General features: G+C 43.2%; 1 protein-coding gene across 1 annotated transcript in view; it reads right to left on the bottom strand.

Annotated features, from left to right (window-relative positions):
* The window catches only part of LOC124616474 (protein dead ringer), a 471,664-nt gene that overhangs the window by 266,432 nt on the left and 182,467 nt on the right, over positions 1-22,765 (bottom strand). The window contains exon 3 of the mRNA XM_047144783.1: positions 8,441-8,513. Within this exon, the coding sequence (XP_047000739.1) occupies positions 8,441-8,513 (73 nt within the window). The remainder of the gene's footprint in view (positions 1-8,440; positions 8,514-22,765) is intronic.

Here is a 22,765-nt window from a genome sequence, read left to right as displayed (position 1 = left end):
TATCTGAACCCAAGGTTTAATATTAACCTACTTGCAGATGAAAGATTTATATTTAAACCATTACGTCAATGCAGTCGATTGACAGTGGCCGTTAATGGAACGATTCATTCAAAGCCGTAAAGAATGAATGTCAATGCCAAGAAGGAAATGATGTCATTCAAATAACATTACCAGTTAACGTTGTGGCATAAAAGTCTATTATACGTCTCCTGAGGCTTTTCTGCAATCATATACGCCTTTCGTAATAAGCGCTCAAGTGCTTACCAGCAAAGCGTCTTGCGCAGAAGTACGTCCGACACTCAAGCAAGCAAGCAAGCAAGCACGTCTGCTTACGACGTGCAGCTGCACATATTTCCAGCCTCTCTATAATTTGTGTGTTGCCGACCTTGATATCTTGTGGCAATGAGGTGAACCGATGTGTTCATTCAAAACGATTTCAGAGCATAGCATTGTGTAACGTACATTTGACCATAAGTTTCTCGACTACAACAGTTACGCGATTACCAACATTCTTCGGGATACACCATATTGACTGTAAAATCTCTGCGATATTTAATCGTACCAGAAGACAGTGTCTTTATGGATAATATCGCACGAGATAAGCTTACAATTCATTCCGATCCACATATGACAGAACTGCAGGTAGACAATACTATAGTATGCTGGTGTGTGATGTTCTAGATACTCAGAAAAATCTGAGCTACTCAAAGCAGAGCAGGATGATTTCACCAGCGGAGTGTCTCAGTAACAGCAAAAATTGTCTCGTGCGATACTGAGTATGGTCAAAACTGTGTGCCATAGATTCAATGAATCCATTGATAAATTTATGTAGGGAATTTTTCGACTTCTCATGAAGAGAAATTTCCTACCCGTTGAATTAGTCATCGATGCTGTAGTAGTTAGGTCAAAACGAACACCAGACAAGCCCTACTGTGTTGCACCAGCGATGCGACCCGGTTTCGTTCGGGTAACACTAATGTAAATTTAATTTTATCCATATTTTGCAGCTGCAAACTAGACTGCATTCAGTACATTGGAAGTATGAATTAAAAACCGCCTTCAGTCACAGATTTTCGAATTTTATTAACTACTCGATGCATTTCGGACCCTGTGGGTCCCTCCTCAGCTGTAAGCGGTTTTAACGCATGATGTATTTTTCTCTTGAATGAGGTGAAATGCGTGTACCTGTCAAGAAAATCTGTTAGAACAACTAGAGACGTATCTCCATCGAATAATAATAATAAAAAAACAGAATATATGTTAAGGGAACAGACAGATTCCACAAGCTTCAGTAATTTTAAAGACCTGTTCTAAAGTTATTCCATGGACCGTATATAACATAGATCGCGCATGTCCCTATCTCTGCCGTGTTAATCCTTTAAACCAACATGTAAGTCACATGACTCGGGGCAGAATGCAGAGTTCCTGTCATGGCGCGCTGTGTGAAGGGGAGCTGACAGTTACAGTTTCTCCCATTTATAGCTGAAATCAAGCATTGGTTTTGACAATTCAACGAACTGTAGTACTAATCTTACACTGCAGTTAACCTAGTTTCTCCGAAATTTCTGATAATAAAGCCGTGGTTATCGTTTTTGCATGTGGTCAAGTTGAAATTGATCGACAGTTCTTCTAATAAGCGACAGAATGACTGTTCTTTAGTGAACACGTCACTTTTTTTTTCACTGTGAATTCTTGTAGTGCGCGGCTTTCACAGAAATGGAAGACAAAGTAACAATTTCGAACTCAGCATTAGTTTTCTAATGATTCCACAAGAAAACGTGTGAAGTGGTTTAATAAACTTCTGCAAGAAAGGAGATTCGTTTTGCTGCATAATGTCAGGTATTTACACAAAATAAACACGTATGTTTTCTAACTTTTGCTTACTCCAGTGCAGATACCGAAACGATATCAAGATAGGAAGCGTAATATATTACAAAACGTTGACTATACTGGTGTAGCGAGCTGGATATTAACGACGTGTCTCAAAATGTTAGTCATTCACGAAGTTTTACATCCAAGGACCAACATTCACACGAACTTTTAACTTATGAAAATACTTCAGCAAATATTTTAAAGTACTTCACTTACGCAAATGAGATTTTCGTCACTTTTACTAATCTGTAGTATAGAAAACAACTCTATAATCTGAGCATATGTGAAGGTCTTTATATCTGTATCTAGTAAAAAGCATAACTTTTGATCTGTAACAGAGATGTCATAAATTGTGCACTCTAAATGAGTAATGATATGCTCGGCTTCGTGCCCCTAGTCACGTGACTTAGATGTTGGTTTCAGTGAAATGATGTCATGCGCAGTCTGTCTTATCTATGGTTTGTAAGTTATTCTCTGCATACGTCAGTTGTTTAATAATTAGCTCTCTGGCACTACGCATAGAGTAAATATCTCTGGAGTGAGCATTCACATGCGCAGAACAGATTTTGTGTTGTCAACATACATTGCCGGCCTGGTCACGTGATCTCGAGACGACGTGTGTTTTTGTCCGTATAGCGCCCTGTGTATTTAGAATGTCACTACATCCCTAGTACAGACGGATTCTTTTCGTACGTGTCGTGGATTATTTATATATGTGGCGCAGACATTTTAATAGTATCCATTTAATACCGGGAATAAACCAGCTACGTAACTTTTAAGGGCAAGTGATATTGCATTCTGCTTCTTTGGGATAGGTGTCATAGTTCAGATGCACTCGATTTTTGGTAGTTTTCGGTATGATACGACACTTTACAGTATTACAGAGCCTGATGTACGAAGAACACCGAATTTGCCACACATTAGCGATTGTATCCCTGCTAATTCGTCCTTTTTTCTTGTATTTCTGCGTATTTATTTTCTCGTTTTTGCGACCTAAAGCACAATTTTTCTTATTGGTGGCACTTTGAGGTATTTATTTAACGCATTTTAAGTTCTTGCTCCCAGTTTATTGAATAAATAGTAGACTGAGTAATCTATGTACATAATCGACAAGTCACTGATAAACGCATGGAGGATAGTATTTACTGAAACAACTAACCATTCCCTTTGCTGTTCCACTAGCAAATTTACGAGAGGAAGCGATTGTTTATAAGCTTTTGTACGAGCCGTAATATCTGTTATATAGTCATAAAATCGTAGAAAAATAGGTCTACAGAATCAAGCCTTTATTATAAGGCGTCTCGAAATTTTTAAACATATACAGCGTCTCTTAATAATATGATAACTGTAATTAGAGCTACATGGTATGTACCCATGGAAAGTTACTATCCCTCCTTTCACATATTTTTCTTTGCATCCGTAGCAACAACAGTAATTCACCCTCGCTATTGCACTATCAACAAACGGTGAAACACAACAAAAACTCTTGATATTATAAACTTCAAACGCAGCAGAAAGCACACACGGACAGCAAAGTCCCGAAAACAGTGACAATCCTGGTTTAATGTTGACAACTTGCGCAGAACGCAATGCTCACTCCAGAGATATTTACACTATGGCACTACGAATAAATTTATCTTTGATCATACGTGTACAACAACATCTGTGAAGTGTTTACAAAACTGTGTATGCAAATGTGTCTTTCGAGTGAAGTGATATGAATGAATACTATGGAGGAACCGGAAGTTAAAAACGCCGTTTTTGGATTATGTGGTAAGTTTACACTGTTCATTTTACCCAGAGTTTCGCACAATTTTTCGCATTTGACTTGCGAAATTCATAACGTAACATCAAACCTTTTCATGACAGGAACATGCATCTCATCTCATTCAAGAACAAAAATAAATCATATAGTAAGACAACTTAGACCTGAGGTTGGAACCACAGGCTCCGAAATGCATCGTGTAGTTAATAAAACACGAAAATTTGTGACTGAAGGCGTTTTTCAATTCATACTTCCAGTGTACTAACAGAAGTATTTACGGTCGGTCAACTGGTAATAGGTTATATACAAAAACTTTTCTCGTGAATCAGTTTGTGTAATGAAAATCGTATCATAATTAGCCTTCACCTACAAACAGAAAAACGCAGCAGGAAACTTTGTTGTAGTGATATATATAGATTTCGGGGAGCACAGTGGTACTTCACTTCGTCGACCAACCGAAGTCTATGGCTTCAAGCACTGTCTGTCCCTCAAAACGTAAGGGCTAAGTAATACAGCCAATGCACTGTTGAACCGAGGAATGGACAGCGTTTTCTACTTACTTCTTGAGTCGCCAAAAACTTTTCGTACGGCGTGGATGTTGGTACGTCTATTAATGCTAATTCCTATTCACAGCATCGGTTCGCCGATAGGATGTTCGACAGTCTTGCGCTCGGAAAGGGAAATCTGTAGTCAAAGTCTGTAGTAAAATGGCTAGACGAAATCAAAAGAAAACGCCGTTGAAATCAAAAGAAAGCACTATTACTGTCTCCCCACCTACACTGTTCTTCGAATGCTCTTCGCTAGAAAAGCCGGTGGAAAGTTGAGTGCCTCATTGTACAATTAACTTACATCGCCACATTTTTTCAGTAAATCTACATCGACAGAGTGCGGCATCCTTATTACTACTATACAACGCATTTTAAAATTTTGTCTGCCCTCTGGATACAATTTTGCTTTCCAAGCTGTCATGGTTATGGGAATAAGGATTTGAAAATAAAAACTTCCTACCACATACAATTTCCCAAAAGTAGAAGTTTTGTTATTTAAGAAAAATACATTAATTTGAAAAGACAAATATTTCTCCCAAGGATTGTTTGAAACGACATTTTGGTCGTTTTGTTTTGTATTCATGTACTGCAGTGTTTCTAAAGACCAACAATATTTTGCTAACTCGCTACAGTTCCATCTCCCCACAAACCGCTTTTCAATTACCACAAAGTCGTAATGAAAACATTCCCTGTGTTCATCACTTGCATCCCCCTAATTCTGAGGGAAAAAGTCGCGATGGCAATGAAGGAAGTGTAAATTCAATGACATATGACAAATCACATGTGGGAAACATCTTATCATGTTATTCACAATCTCTTTATCGTCATCAGATTTGTGATTTCTAAGAAACTGCGTACACTTGTTGAAATCTGTATCTTGCATAACCTGTCGCATTTGGTGGCCAATAAGTAGTCCCTCTTTAATCTTTGCGCCGCTGATATTAGGAGACTTTGTCTCAGGTGTGCGAAAGTTTCCCCTTCTCTGTCCAGCGCTTTTATAAAAATCCTTATTAACCCCGTTTCAATATGCGAGGGTGGGAGATGTACCTCTTGATTTTACTAACGGCTCATAAAACACAATCACTGGAAAGCAGGCATTTCGCTTAGGTCACCCTTTACGTACGTGTTGTTCTTTATTATTACGACTGTCTAAATCGCACAAAAAGCAGCAGCACATCGTGTAACCTTCTCGCATACCAGTCAATAGCCTTTCAGATCTGAGTGAGCAAAGTTCATCTTTGAATCGCGAAGTCTGTAACTTAGATTGTGACCGCATCAGATTCAAGTCCCTACTGAGGCCGTTATGTTCTGGCTGCGTAATTCGATGAAGTGATATTGATTGTGGAGGAGCATCTCGAGGAACTGGCCACATGGCTGAGGGCAGGTCTGAGTATTGAATAGCATGTTTTGGTTTTGCAGAATACCCTTACACTTAGGCAAGAATAGCAGTCGGTATCAGGATCCCTCTGTTTTAGCCACACCATTGGTGCTATGAAATGTACTTATGCTCGGGAACACTGTAGTTACTTACGCAGGTTACCTGCAATGTACCACAACAAATGTGAGGAGCAAAAGGCTTATCTTGGTCCCCAACTCTGCAGTCAAAATACAACTCCTAAGCCTTTTTAACTACGGGAGTAAGATTATGCCTTTGGCTTTCCCCTGTATATTCCCTGCATACACAACAAAATATATTGTGCCTATTTACACATTGTCTAGACTTTTGTACAGAAGTTTATGACAGAATATACTTGTATATCACGAGTTTCACACGAGGACAACACACAATACAGTAGTAACTACCATCATAGTGTTGCAACAATACACTTTTTTCGAAATTGCATGAAAACTCACCAGTAGGCAGCATAAGTCATAATTGCGTCTTCTGTTAATGATAGCTAATACTAGATGCGCAAAAAAACAATGGATACATAATAAATGAAGAGATCATCATCAAATGGCGGGATCCAGTTCATTTGTCTCTTTCTTTATGAAATTCCTGGAGTCGATAACAAGAAGCGCTCCCCTCTAGAGATGTTGAATGCTGCTGATTTCACCAATACGAATACTGTCCACCATCAGAATTTATAAAGTTGCGTTTTGTGAAACTGAATTCAGAGTCGTTATATTATGCGGAGTTATGAGACCAAAGACGCTGCTGTGTTTGAGTATACTGATTATTACTACAGGCATATTTATACGTGATAGCCATCTTCAGGTTATCTGTGAAAAGTACATAGTTTGGTACAGTATTTTAAATTTTTAAGTATTAATGTAACGTATGGTAAAATTGTGTTTTGCTACCTACATCAGGTGGTGTTGATATCCATATGAAATCTGTGTATCACTTGCTGTCACACTATTGTGTACGTTTGCCCCTCTGATGCTGTTGGCGAGGTAGTACATGTTAAACTTTTTTGTTGGAGCAGTTATTTTTATAGTTGTTGAATTATGAAAGTTTATTTCATAATGACGTCTTGTGGCAGCTGTGTTGACACTTGAGTCAGCGATGTTGCATGGTTACAGGCCGTTCGCTTCTTTGGTATTCTCTAGGTCATTTCTTTGTCCTTGTCAGCTGTATTGAATTGCTTATGTGATTCGTTTTTATATGATTCTACTCCCATCTGCAATTTAATCTTAGTGCTTTTTATGGCATCGTTATGCCACATAGTATTGTGGTGCGCGACGTTTGTGACATTTTATGACGTTTCCTTAAATGCATGGTTTCCTGTAGTTACTTTTAATTTCTTGGTAACATGATCCCTGGTATGCATTAAAGGAGCAAGCTTACACAATAGTGTGACAGCAACTGATTGTGAGACATAGATGTCATATGGACTCTGTATCTGATATACATGGCAAACCATAATTCTATGTATTTTTCACAGATTACCTGAAGACTGCAATCGCGCTGAAATAAGCCTAGAGTAATAAACAATATAATCAAAGACAGCAGCGTCTTTGGTCTCATAAAATAGTGTAACAGTGTCCTTACGTGGCACATACGATGCTGTGGGCCCAGGTGAGAACAGAGGGTCACTCTAGATGACCGAGAAAGAAGAAAGGAGTTCAGGAGGAAGGAAGGAAGGAAGGAAGAAAGGAAGGAAGGAAGGAAGAAAGAGAGAGGCAAAATTTAAAAATATTTAAATTCTTCGGACAAGAAGAAGTAAAAAGAGTAGGGCAGTTGAAAACAGACGATTCACGATAATATAATGTAAAAAGAAAATTAGATTAATGACAACTGTGATCATTTAACTTCGAGAGATACTCAAAAGATGAACTAAAATACTCTTCGAAAAGCTTTCCTGCAGTAATCGCGGACGTATAACTAGTCGGTGCGGAGTGAAAGGAGGGCCGAAGTAACTGGTAGAGAGCCAGGAAGTGCCCTGGCAGCGCAGCTACCTGTGCCGCGGCAGCTCGCTCCGCTCGGGCGCGGCTCGGCGGGTTTCTGTTTGCCCAAGACATTACCAACTGCCCACGGCCGCCGCCCGGATAGCCGATGTCAACATTATTTCCAACGAACGCTGACTTATTAGGTTGCGCAAACAGCCCCTGAGTGCGCACGATTCCTCTCTAAATGTGCCTCCTCACGTGATTGGCCTCGCAAGCTAACGTAAACATTTACCAATCATTCCTGCAGCCGGAGATTCAATCAGCTGCTTGTTGACGTCAGCCTGTTAACGATCTGGCGGACTTCGCACAATAAAAAAAGGAATTAATCCGCCCACAAGCTCAACTGCCCACCAGTAGAAGAGTGTTTGTTTGTCGTCGTCGTCGTCGTCCCCCCCCCCCCCCCCCCCCCCCCGAGAAAGTGTGGAGATGCGTAATACAGTGACTGATAGAAGCGTGGTATGTAACTCAATAGGCGTAATAAGTCATGTCTCTCCGAAACTCATTGTGAGATTGCCCTGCGTACAATACCGTGTTGTGACACCAGAATCGAATTACACAGGGGAAAGAGCAGAGAGGTATAAAAAAATGAGGGGAATGAACAATGATGGCGCTGAATAGAAAACCGAATAGCAACGGAAGGATGCGGCAACCAGAATGCTATCTGCTGCTGCTGAACATTCAACAGTAATGATCCATTGTCCGCGCGAGCAGCAATCGATAGGCGTGATAACGTCGCTATAATTCAGGTAGTGGCAAGCCGGTAGCGCGTCCGCTGACGTCCGGTGTAGAGGTGATGGCGCCACTGCGTTCGGTGGCCGTTCATGAGGAATTGGAACTCCAGAAAATGAGTGATGTCACCTACCTCGCCTCTGCATGAAGCTGAACAAATCATCTAGGAACTCTTTTCTTCTAGGGTCGTTGTTGATCTCGTACAACTGCAACATAAAAGAGATTATTTCACAAAACTGCTCCGTAAGAAGCTTATGCGCTTTTTTGCTAACCATTGTAACTCAGCGGGAATGGAAATTTGCTGTTCGAGCGAGCGGGTTAAAGGATTTTGGAAGGCGAAATGACCGAAGAGGCTGCTGACGATGGTTTAAATGTTCCTAGAACTACAGTGCAAAGGTGATTAAAATCATTGTAGAAAATCAACAGACAATAATAATACTGCAGATTGGGTTTTTCAAATCAACATTTGAAGAACGTTATGAAGAAATACTTGTAGCACTCGTGAGAGATTTAAGATTCCAGGTTAATGCCACTTGATAACATTGATTTTGAAAAGTTGGGTTACGATTCGGCAGAAAATTTATTGTTGCCTCACGGATTTAACAGAGAAAATATACTGGCACTTAAAATTTCTGTAAACACTTTATGAAGAAGCTTCCAGATCTGTCTTACAGAAAGACGTCAGCCCCCAAGATTAATACGTTTTGTCAGGTTCAGTAGGCCACAGGTCAAAAGTTTTTTAACTAGCCGTTTTTATAATCTTCTACTTTCGACTGTTTGCGAATCACAAAAATTCAAATGGCTCTGAGCACTATGGGACTTAACTGCTGTGGTCATCAGACCCCTAGAGCTTAGGACTACTTAAACCTAACTAACCTAAGGACATCACACACATCCATGCCCGAGGCAGGGTTCGAACCTGCGACCGTAGCGGTCACGCGATTCCAGACTGTAGCGCCTAGAACCACACGGCCACTCCGGCCGGCTGCGAATCAAAAAACACAATTTTTAATTTAAAAACCTACGCTACCCGACACTTTTCTCAACATCTTGAACTGTAGGCCGTAGAAAATCTCTTGCTGCATTTCGTTCTGGTTATAAATCTTTTTTTCTGCATGTAATCCAATACAGATCTTAAAGTAAAGGTTTTATGCAGTTATACCGTATTTCAAAATAACAACAGAAGGGCTTACCCTTTTATCGAAGTAAAAGTAATTTTACAGTTTCTAGTGAATGAAGTATATGGAAATCGACAGCTACCGAAAACTGATGAACACTTGCCAAAACCTACTCAGACCAGCTATTATATTTGTTGTCCGTTTTCCGCAAATGACAACACTGCTCCTTGCTTCGGAAAACCCACACCGAGCTCGTTCGAAAGGATACTGCTGAGGTTGTGACACGACAGCTGATTTCAGTGTGGGACTTCCCATTTGTTACGGTACCATTAAGATGTCAGAAAGACAGCAATTTAATACCTTCACGTCATGCGGCTCTAGCGGTTTACATGCACTTGCAAAGCCAATTTGCTATCCTTATCTCAAAACTCACTCCTAGATATTTCTTGAGCCAAAACGTAGCCAGAAAAGGAATGCAAAAGCGTCATATATAAATCCCTAACAAATTTCTCGTCGACTCAAAACATGAGTAATCGTCGAATAGATGGAAGAAGTTAAGTTTTGAATTTCTGGGAAAGTCTGCAGAGAGAGATCTTTCACTTTCAGACACTCGTCTGCTTCAGGGCGAACTGTTCTCTGAAACTGACAGACATAAAAAGATAAAAGCAAGCTTCGAATGTTTCTTTGACACCTTCGAACAAAACAACACACACACACACACACACACACACACACACACACACACACACACACACACCGAAAGAGAGAGAGAGAGAGAGAGAGAGAGAGAGAGAGAGAGAGAGAGAGAGAGAGAGAGAGAGAGAGAAACTGCGTTCTGGAGCCAGAGAAATAAATGTAGACAAGAAAGTGCAACTCAAAATACCTCCATATGAAATGTGATGGAAATAAATTAGATAGAATTAATTTTGAATAACACGCATCGGTATATCTGAAAACTCGGTGTTTGCTGAATGTGTGTCGTCTATACGCCTAGCCGCCGATTGTCTTTTAAGTCTTTATTTCATAAGGGGGTATTCTGCTTTGAAACTATGTGAATGAACAACAGTTGTCTACGAGGAGATTGTATCTATTTCATTTTCAAGAACTTGTCGTTCTCTATCCAGACGACTACAAGCAGGTTCAATGAGATCCGACTGATGGTAGAGAACAGTTCTTTTGAGCCAATTGCCATAAGAGTTGCTAGTAGAACACAGAATACTTCCAGTTTTGAATACTTTAAAATGAACGTCCAGTTTCAGCACTTGGTTTATAACAGTGGGAAACCTACCGTAAACGTTAGAAGTGGGGAACTGGAGCCGTTTTCCATTTCTTTGAGACAGTACGATCCACATAAAAAAACTGAGGACCCTGCGCATGTTTGGGAGACTGTTCATGTGTCTAATGCGTTCAAGATGTAGACTTGTTTGACATGTGCAAAGCTTCACAGAGTAGTTCGACTACTTTGGCGTGGATCATTGTGGATTAATGCCTTTAAACGATCTTCATCAAACTCCGAAGGCCTTCCTGAACTTTGAGAGTCACTAATGTCAAAACGATCCTCCTTAAAACGGGAAAAACCATTATCTTGTGGTGCTTTGTCCATGGCATTATGACTGTACAGGGCGCAAATGTTTCCGGTTGTCTCCGCTGCTATCACCCCTCTACCGAACTCAAGCAGAAGAATATTGTTGGAAATCCCGATTTCTCCGCTTGGTACTCCATTTTCTAGCGTCCACAGGCTCAGTCACTATATCTGGATGACAATATGTAAACTCAAATAGCAACAGTTAACTACAAATAACAAATTGCAATCGATAAGTAAACCCCTAGCAACCGTGTAAGACGTCGTGGTCTCCTGACCTTCATTGCTTACATATTCCGCCCTCACAATCATATTCCGCACATCAAGACGCTTCATTCGAACCCAAACTCGATAAGATAAAGTCAATGTTGTATGAATTCATTTAAACGATATGCAATTAACAAGTAAGCGCACTGTGGTTGAAATACTCGAGGCTGGCGTACACACATACATTCCAGACACGACGGTCACAGAAGCTTTTAGTTTGGGAGAGAAACTGCACAACGGGATGCCGGTCCCTTCAGAGGACGACCCAGCCTATGTCGGCTGATGACCGCCTGTGTAGCGGACAGCGTGGGCCCGAGTGAAAGGGGGAACAATCCCGTGTTCGGCTTAAAAGCAAATTCCGCTACATTGTGTGGGAGCGGCCAGCCTACACATTCTTTACACACAGCACGCAGTTTCAGAGATATTCACAGGGAGACAGTAAACGCCAGTGCTACAGGTTTCTGGATTGGTCGCCTTAAACGAAACATCATTCTCCCGTTTTAGAAGAGCAATGCTGATTGGCAGATGATATTTCTGACGCCTTGAGCTGAAGGAATAATGGAAGAGACCGAAAGATATACCCCTTCACGTCTGGCGTGGAGAGGCCGTTCTGTTGTTGCTCTTGGAGCGAGGAAAAAGTCTCTCCTCAGTACTTCACTGGGAGAGACCTCTGTCGAGAGCGAATCAAAGTGCTACTCTATATTGTGTCCTTGCGATTAAGCGTTGTTCACTGTGTTGGCCGACACACTTATTGTGCGGTGTGAACGGACAGAGTTATAGTTAAACGCCTGTGAGCGAATTTTGAGTGGCATCGCGGTGGACTGGTTATCTGACCGATGTACCACGCCAATAGTTAGATTAGGGGCGAATAGGAATCCTTGACTTGATCAAGGCATAGGGTGAGTTTGATTGGCGAAGGTCGATCCAGATAGAAGGAGAATTATCTTATTTGTCAGCAGCGAGCGGCGCAGACAGCAGTCATCACAGCTTACGGTATTGTGCGCTACAGCTATTGCGAGCCCCATATTTCCTCCACAACAGTACACTTCACTGCATTTCACACGCGACAGCCTCGACCGTACCTAGCAACATTCTAATGGATAATTATTCAAGTTGAGTAGGCGTGCCTCTCAGCCATTCTGCCAACTCAACAACCATCTTAAACTTCGTATAGAAATTTCATTAGCGAATCCTATCCTTGAGAGGTAACTTCACGTTCCGAAAAAAAAAAAACAGGATATAACTTGTTCAATTCATTACTAAAAGTGCCATTGTGATTTCTCAGAATTTTTGCAAAATAAATAATAACTTTCGGTGGTTTCATTTTTTTCTTACACCAACTATTACTACTTCAGTACCCAAGTATCCCACTAGTTACGTAAAAATTTTGTGAATTTTTGTGTCATTTCCTTACAGCGGACGACTCCAGAAGATATTTATTGCTGAAAGTTTTTCAGGCATTTCGCTTTAGAACGTTAGGAGCGTCTGTCTGACTTCTGTAGTAGTGTGGGGGTGGAAATTGCATCTTGCAGGAGCCACAGAGTAAAGGATACATCTCAGATTAATCCGTTGTGCAGAATAACAGATCAACTCCACACCGCAGAACCGGAATACCAACATGCGAAACAGAAATGCTACCATCTCGTGCACCAATCCAATAAAAACAAGTACAGCTGTTTGTTACAAGACACAGTTCCTAATTTTTTTAAAAACTGTTTAACACCACATACACAAAATATTTCTGTCAGGTTTTGCATATCAATTTTATTCTCTCTTCCACACAAAATATTCCGTCCCCCCACCTCCTGACACTCTCCATCCCCTTTCCATCTCCCTTTCCCCCTTCCACAGACAGACGCACAACCACCGACACACAGACACGCAGCGGTGCCCGCCCGCCACGGACATGAAAGCTGATCCGATTTTTGCGCCGCCCGCTGCGCCGCGCCGCGCCGCCAGTGCAGCGGACAGAAAGGCGGCCGGGGTCGCCCTCTATCACCTGTGAGGCCGGTGCGGAACCGCACATCAGAGAGCGTGTTCTACTGCGCTCGCACCGAGCGTGCCGTAATGAGTGCGCAATTCCACGGCGGGGCGAGACTTCACGGTTTGATGTGCAGGCCGCGGACATGGCGGGCACGATACGGGCGTGGAGGCGGTGCGTGGCGCGGGGGAGGCAGAGCAGGCACGGGCGATTAGCACGCGGGCGCTGACGCTGCCGTGGCACACCCGCCGGGGCGTGAAGCCGCTCCCTCTCGGCTATGTGAAGTCACTTCGAACCACCCGCGAGCAGGCCGACTCTGTGGCAAGCGGGTCGGCACGCAGTGCTACAAAATCATATCACGTCTTTTTAAATGACGTCATTTTCGACTCCAGGCCGCAACTATTTTTATTGTGCTACTGCAGTTTCCGCCTGTCACTGACTTGAAAAAAAAAAAAAATCCCAGCACCAATATACCGGGTGATCAAAAAGTCAGTATAAATTTGAAAACTGAACAAATCACGGAATAATGTAGAAAGAGAGGTACAAATTGACACACATGCTTGGAATGACATGGGGTTTTATTAGAACCAAAAAAATACAAAAGTTCAAAAGATGTCCAACAGATGGCGCTTCATCTGATCAGAATAGCAATACTTAGCATAACAAAGTAAGACAAAGCAAAGATGATGTTCTTTACAGGAAATGCTCAATATGTCCACAATCATTCTTCAACAATAGCTGTAGTCGAGGAATAATGTTGTGAACAACATTGTAAAGCATGTCCGGAGTTATGGTGAGGCATTGGCGTCGGATGTTGTTTTTCAGCATCCCTAGAGATGTCGGTCGATCACGATACACTTGCGACTTCAGGTAACCCCAAAGCCAATAATCGCACGGACTGAGGTCTGGGGACCTGGGAGGCAAAGCATGACGACAGTGGCGGCTGAGCACACGATCATCACCAAACTAGCAATATGCTGTGGAGCGCCATCCTGCATAAACATCGTACATTCCAGCAGGTGTTTATCAGCCAGGCTGGGGATGATACGATTCTATAACATATCGTCCTACCTCTCACCCGTCACGGTGGCAGTTACTGACGTTTTGCTGTCCAGCGCCATCTGTCGGACACTTTGTGAACTATTTTTTGGTATTCTAATAAAACTCCATGTCATTCCAAGCATGTGTGTCAGTTTTTACCTCTCTATCCACATTATTCCGTCGTTTATTAAGTTTTCAAATGTATACTGACTTTTTGATCACCCGGTATAATCAGTGTCGGGTAATTAAATTTCGGGAATACCTTTATCTTGGTAACATTTAGATAACACTGCAGGACCACAGGTTAACGTAAGCTCGAGAAAAAAAAGCACTCTGTCTTCAGGCCACGAGTGGCCCACCGGGACCATCCGACCGCCGTGTCATCCTCGGTGGAGGATGCGGATAGGAGGCGCGTGGGGTCAGCACACCGCTCTACCGGTCGTTACGATGGTATTCATGACCGAAGCCGCTACTATTCGGTCGAGTAGCTCCTCAATTGGTATCACGAGGCTGAGTGCACCCCGAAAAATGGCAACAGCGCATGGCGGCCTGGATGGTCACCCATCCAAGTCCCGACTACCACTGCAAATGTGAAATGCCGCTACATTAATAACCGGTATAACCGCCAGAACACTGAACGCAAGGGCCGGCCGTTGTGGCCGAGCGGTTCTAGGCACTTCAGTCCGGAACCGCGCTGCTGCTACGTTCGCAGGTTCGAATCCTGCCTCGGACATGGATGTGTGTATGTCCTTAGGTTAGTTAGGTTTAAGTAGTTCTAAGTGTAGGGGACTGATGACCTCAGAAGTTAAGTCCCATAGTGCTCAGAGCCATTTGAACCATTTGAACTGAACGCAAGCATGCAAACGGGCATGCATTGTGTCGTACTGGTGTCGGATTTAAGTCTGTGGGATGCAGCTCTGCACCCTCTTGCACTTTGTCGGTCAATACAGTGACAGTTAAAGCTCGCTGTGGATGACATTAGAGTTGTCAACCGACGAAGTCTCATATGGGCGCTATTGGACAGACCTGGTGATCGTTCAGGCAAAGGCAACATGTCGACAGTCTGTAGATAATGCTGGGGTACAACAGCATTACGTGGGCGAGCGTTGTGCTGTTGGAAAACACCCCCTCCCGAATTCTGTTGGTGAATGCCAGCACGACCGGTGGAATCACCAGGCTGAGGTATAGATTTGCAGCCAGGGTGTTTGGGATGACCACAAGAGTGCTCCTGGTGTTGTACGAAATCGCAACCCAGACCACAACTCCTGGGCTAACTCCAGTGTGTCTTAACACTGCAGACAGGTTGGTTGCAGGCGCTCACCTGACCTCCTTATAATAAACATACATCCATCACTGGCACCGAGGCAGAATTAGCTTTCATCAGAAAATACAACAGATCTCCAATCCGCCCACCAAAGAGCTCTCGCTTGACTCCACTGAAGAAATCGGAAAAGGGCGGTGGTTTGGTGTCAGTGGAATGCACAATACGAGTACAGGGTGTCTGGCTCAGAGCTGTCCTTGAAGTAACTGGTTTGTAATTGTGTCGCTGTGGTGCCGACTACTGCTCGAATTGCTGCTGACAGATGCGGTACGGTGCGCCAGAACCGTACGCCGAACACGGTCTTTCCTACCAGTAGTGTCAAGTGGCCGTCCGGAACCCGGTCTTCTTGCGTGCCTTGTCGCGATCGCCGCTGCCAGCAATCATGCACAGTGTCTATATTACTGCCAAGACTGTCTACAATACCGCGGAAGAAATAGCCAGCTTATTGTAGGCCCACTAGACGACCTGGTTCAAACTCAGTGAGGTGTTGACAATGGCACCACCTTAAAGGTATTTTTGACTAACATCAACTGACCACGTCCAGTCTCGAAGGTAAATTACTCCCACGACCGCTGCAGTGCGTATTTAAAGCAAACCTGATTTGCATCCTCATAATGCCACTACTGGCGCCAGTGTTAAGCGATTGGCATGACATTTGAACAATTGTCTTTGAGGTCTTGAAACACGCCTGCCAACTTTCGTTTATCTCGCACAAACCCTTCCTGGTCTTGGGAAATAACACTCCAACAAAAATGTATTACCAGAATAATTGCATGTTCAATAAATCTGCAGTCTGTTAAGTTTCACATTCATACAAAATCCGATGTCATATTACGACACCCAGGGTAGTCTGGAAATAAATTCTAGGCACATAGAATCATCATGCGTGTGGTGGTGGTATCCATCCCTGGCCCTCATTAAACTTCTCAGTATTTTGTGTCATAGCGACAGGCTCGCTGGCGTCCCACCAGACTCAGCGTAGCCACTCACCGATGGGATTTAACCGTACAATTCTCTCTCTCTCTCTCTCTCTCTCTCTCTCTCTCTCTCTCTCTCCACCTCTCAATGTTTGTTCGTCGAGGACTGACGTCCGATTCCTAATGTTATTCCTTAATTATGAAAAGGAGGCTTACGATACTTGAAGAATTACCGCTTCCCTCGGTCGTCGTGGTCACGGACTCGTTTCTTCAGAGTCAACGTTTCCCATTTCTGATGCCTTGGTTTGTAGATGATGAATTTCCAGAATTTACTACACAGCTAAGGATCGGCATAGAAAGAAGATGGTGAGCACATTTTGTTACATGTAATTCTGCTTTGCGGAAACTCCTTGTTACAGAAATTTAATTTGGAGTCTCACGTACAACGCTGTTTGTGATTAATGGCCGTCATATTTCTGTTACTCCTCAATGTGGATCGGTATTCAATCTTATCAAAACAAGCAAGTTATTCTTAAGCAACTTCTAAACTGTTAAACTATGACAAACAATCTGTCTTACTGTGCTTTCATGATTTATGTGTAAATTGAGCATTTTAACTCGTCTATTGAATAGCGCAACATTGCTGTGAATTGTTTCTCAAACAGTGTAAGGGATTTTAAAAATTTGTATTTGCAAAATTTTAAAATGTTGTGTAAATATTTGAACGAAACTTGAAGTGATTGAAATATCATCTTCTTAGAAATTCAATTGAAGAGGGGAGGTATGGTAGCACGGAAAAAGTGACACGTCTTAAAAAAATATTGGCGCATGTTACAACATTACTCATTTATGTTAATGCAGAATTAGAGCGTAATCTTGAGTGAACAGTGTACGTCAAATCGGAGGTTTTGAAAGCTAAAAGTGTGTACCTATAGCACATTACAGCAAATGCCTAAAACAATGTAGGAAACTCTTATATCTGTGGTCAGCTTTTCCATTGAGATTTATAGCGCCTTCAAAAACCAGCCTAAAGATACATTCGGTTTTCCCCAGAGCGCCCTAAAATCTACCCTCCTCCAGTTTATGCAGTACATCCAAAGATTCCCCAGTGCTGCTAGTGTCATGATTGTTATTATGAAGATGTGTACTAAATGAGAATTCGAAATTCCCGCTTGCTTCTCTGATGGAGAAACAATTACCTGTTACGTTTCACATAAATTCCCACATTCCCCACGTAAGATTCTATAAAATCCTGATTGTGTAAATGGTTTTCTTTTGTAGGTGATTATATGCTTTTCCCACTAACGAGGTTTCCCGTGAAACAGATAATGTACATTTCATACAACGCCCAATTTCTCCCTGAAGATGGTCATTTGCCAAAAGCAAGTAAATGTAATTTTAAAAACCCTCCCACCTGAGGCAGCAGTGGATAAGTTGTAGGTGTATTAGGCTAATCCAAACGACTGCTTCGGTCGCCTCTTCATCACGAACAAGAGCTGGGCCTATCAGCATGACACAGACAAAGGAGTAAACCAACAGTGGGTTCACCGCCGCCGAAAAAATCGAAGAATCAATCAATCATTATGAGGCAAGGTGGTGATGAGTGTTTATGGGACTACCGTGGTCTGGTACTAACAGATTGTAAGGGGTAATCTCTCACATAGTTACGGGAAACTTTACAAGGGTATTTATGCTCCACGATAATTCCCCAGCTCATTCTGCACATGCCAGAGGCATGTAGGCTGCTTCTTTGGGCTATCGAATTTGTCTTCTCCTGGCATCGTATCCAACGTATTTCCTCGAATAAAGAAAGCATTGCGTGGCCAGCATTTCAGAATGACGCAGACATAATCTGGATGTGGAACGTTCCTGAACAGCCAAAACGCACTTCAACAACCAAATTCTCTGCCGAGTCGTCCGTTTTCGAGAAAAATGCGTCGCATTGAAGAGTGAATACGGTGAAAAGGAATATCATCATTAGTGTTGTGGTCACGCATTGACATTTTTCAGCGACAAAACGGTATAATTACGTCTCGTATAGAACAAATAATTGAGATTTATGGGTTAAGTGCTACTCTGAAATGAAAGGAATGGCAAGGGATAATAAGTCGCGTGGGCCGCAGAAGTCTGTTGGAAAACGTCACTGCGCACAAAATTATGGCTATTTGTCAGAAGCTGATATTCATTCCAGTATTCACGTAATCGACGGCAACCTGAAATTCAGGCTGCGATAATGTTAAGGAAGACGAACAGGAATGTAATAAAACGTATTAACAACGAAAGAAAACGGAGAGCTCAGCATCAATTATCAAACAAAATTAAATACAAAAACTAACATTGTAGCATAAAATTATCTTAGGTACCCTCTTTAGCCGGTGTCCGACGAACCAAGTTTCGCGTCGAATAAAAATCTACAGTAGCAAGGAACTGCTAAGTATTAATATAGCCACACGAATGACAGAGCAGTGTATGTATACATCACAAGTGGAGAAAGGTTCACCCACTATTTCAGTGTCACTCTTGTTCTGGCTCAACAAACTTCTGACTACGGGCAATGTCTCTGTCTGACGGGCAGGAAATCCGCCGCAACTGCTCGCCGTGTCAGAGGCGTCTGAATTCACGGCGCTCAGAGGCGGCGGCGAATGAGCAGCTGCGCAGAAGTGTGTCAGGTGGGGTCTGTCTGCGTCTCGCGCGGAAGTTGTGGGCGTTATTAAGGCGGGCGATGGAGCTGTAAAACCCAAGGAGAGCAATCACTCAGCCGCGGGCGCAGAGGTAGACGCTCCGCGCACTTCTTCGCACACGCGCTGCACAGCAGAGAACAGCGGAGGGAACCTGGCCAGCTGCGGCCGGACGCTAACGGCGATCGCCGGCCAGAATTAATCGCGAGCCATTAACCAAAAATCCGAGAAAACTTTATTTGGCCGCGGGGGCGGGGCGCCGGCCCTGCCGTGATGGATCACCTCGCCGGCTCCATATGGCGGAGAGCGACAAAAAATTGGAACGAGAACGGCGGAGGGTAGCCGAGAGACTACAGACTACTCAGGGAGCGCGGCGTGTTCTTCTGAAGAAAAGGAGCGCGCACCTACACGCTGTAAACAAGGGGCGCGTCTGAACGGTAAGGGGGGGGGGGGGGGGGGGGAGTGAGCCAGAGGAGACCATACAACTTGCTATGATACAAATTTCCTGCTCTTTTTCCTACATATATGCTGCGTCTAAAAAGGTCTGTCTTTTAGAGCATTCACCGGAAATATAAACAAAATACATGTTTTTGTTACCATTACTTTAATTTGCTTCTGAGTAGCTTCATATTTGAGTTAATGCTGTCTAGCTTCGCACGTGTTTATGTTCAAACAGTTAACTACGTTGTAACTATCCACAGTCAGAAAGTAAAGTACAAATATCGGAGTGTATATGCACGAATGACGAGATCGCTAATGTACGCCTGTGCGGCGGCACTCGACTCGGAGGTAAGCCGGTTCGAATCCTGGTGGTGAATGAAATTTTTCCCTGCCAGTATTTGGCGGGCCGGGAAAGGAGAGGAGAGGTGCTGGCGTAAACGTTTCTGATCACCAGTCTTTGCACCAATGTCGTGGATTAAATTCCAAACCACTCTTCAGTGTCTCGCGAAGTGGGGACACGTGACACTGTTGACGGTGATCAGTCCCTCAGATGAGGACGTTAAGCTCGGCGGTCGCCTTGGCGCTTTTCGAGAGGAATAGACTATGTGGCAGCACCGGGCTCCATCCTCTCCCTTCCCTTCATCCATAGCAACATAAACGTAAACTCACACTGTACAAGCACTCACCACAGTCACCCACATTCGAAGCTTCATAACAGGTAAGAGGAAGTTGACGGTAAACCACCTTCAATAGGATGTTGCCACCAGTGGCGGTGCAGGATTCCTGCATATGCTCCTCCTGCACCCATTCCCCGAGTATGGGACTATTCTGTTCTATATATACGAATCTATGATTTCACAGCCATGTATTATCATAAAATTCTCTCTGGCTACCATCCGCGTTAAGTAGTCATTATATACCAGGCTACATAAGGATAGCAGCAGCAACCACGTGACAGTCACCACCACTTCATTCGGACAAAATCTCATCGGTTTTTAACCACTGTCTTCATGTACCCATCAGCGTGAGTCGTTACATTGGTTGTAACAAGAGCATTGATTTTCGTGTAATCTCAACACAAACATTGCAGCCAAAAAATGGGGAAGCACCCAGAAGAGGGGGGAGGGGGGGGGGTCGAGACGGTACTTCAAGTGATTTGTAAAATACGGTCTAATTTACAGAGACTTGCCAGTGGGATTCCACTTTTCAATATGACTTTGAACCTCGCCTGGCCTAGAGGCATGCACTCACATTCAGCTCGGAAAAGTGTCATAATGCCGTTGTATTCTCTCCTGAGCTAAGCTCGCCAATCTCGCCAACAACTGTTTTGACACGTCGTTATTAGCTTGGGTAGCGGCACATGGACGGTGTTCATGTCCGAGCTCATCTGAAACATATTATATCGCGGACAGAGCTGCGGGATAAAGCAGAATGTTGCAGTGAGTCTCACACGGCAGTCACAGATGTGAAGGTTTACGATACGTTTGATGCACGAACGGCGACGCTCCACAATGGTGGCCAGACGTGATCGACCAGAACGTTGACGACGAATGTACCTGCCCTTACGTTACCACGCAGTCCAGCATCAGGCCAGCGTCACATCCGAATGCCCCACACATATGGGTATTGCACATATACCCTACCAGGCCTGGTGATAACATTAAACATGAACAACGCTGATGCCCTCTGGTGGACGATGTGCCTGTTACAATGAATTAGAACTGTAATCATTTAAATATACCACCACGGTGCGTGTGTGTACGAAGTTACATTGACATTCGGGTACTTCACTTTTTTGTGAGTTAGTATAAAGTGCGTCTCTCCCAAGAATCATCAGGCGCATTTTCTCTCGTGTTTCAGTAGATTTTTGCAATTGTTTTTGTATTGTGTAGCTGGCGTCAGCCCAAAAAAAATACTGCTCATCAAGTCTCCAGTGCAACGCCCAGTGTCGAGAGGAATCGTCAGCTTGTTAGTCTTACAAACAAAATGATTTTCAATGCGGAGTTTTACGTGCACATTCGATAGAGCTGTCTCTGTTTACACTAGTGTGATATTTGTTTGCCGATGTGTATTAGGAGGGATAGTAAAACTCTAAGAATTGCCAGTAGCGACAGCACTGCCCTGACCCGCGCTGCTATCGCCAAGCATGCAGCGCTACCGAGTCGCTGTTGGATTGCTATTTATTCTTGGTGTTTTACCGCCTCTGTTAATAAATGTAGATAAAAGAAATATCGCACTAGACTACACAGTGGCCGCACTGTCGAAAGAGAACGTAAAATTCTGATTTAAAATAATTTTGTTTGTAACCGGAAAAAAATGGCTCTGAGCACTATGCGACTTAACTTCTGAGGTCATCAGTCGCGTAACCGGAAAAAGACCGACACTTTCTGTTGGCACCAGGCGTCGCATGAAAGACGTGACGATCAGTTAATTGCTTGGGATGACGCAAGCTACACAATACAGAAACGAAATTGTAAATATCTGACGACTCTTAGGAGAGGCATCCGGCATAGTGCTCATCTCGTCAGTGTCGATGGAAAGCGTTCCGCCCATCTATGAAGACGCACATTAAATGATAAAGCTGAGTCATTACAATTTGATATTGGTTCTCCATCCGATTTAGTAATATATATCAAACCCGTTTTCCTACTCCTACACTTTTGAACATCAAAGACACCATTTATACTTCGAACATAAATTCGAGTCCACTTCTAACCTCAGACAAAAGTTTGCCCTCGGCCAGCTTTATATATGCATGTATATGTGTTGAATTACCTCTTGCGAAGGGTTCCTCTGATACACAATATTCAATAAGGTTCCAAATAGCCAACAATATACTGATAAAATGCTGTTTACCACCAACAGGGCGTGCACGGCGAGCCCGGGTCATTATCCTCGTCCGACGAAATGCATACAACCTCCTCCTCGGCTTCCACGTCCGACGTGTCCGACGCCACCTCCTCCTTCATTTGTAAACAATGAATTATGTGGCGGTCAGCATGAACAACATCCAGACGTGATATTAATGCCTCATCACCAATAGTAAATTCATTAGACACAAATAAAACCAACCCTCTGTGCTTTATAACCATTCCTGGCTTATTTTTAACAT

This window comes from Schistocerca americana, chromosome 5 (assembly GCF_021461395.2).
Source record: "Schistocerca americana isolate TAMUIC-IGC-003095 chromosome 5, iqSchAmer2.1, whole genome shotgun sequence".
Taxonomy (NCBI): Eukaryota; Metazoa; Arthropoda; class Insecta; order Orthoptera; family Acrididae; genus Schistocerca; species Schistocerca americana.
This window is presented reverse-complemented; position numbering and strand designations above follow the sequence as displayed.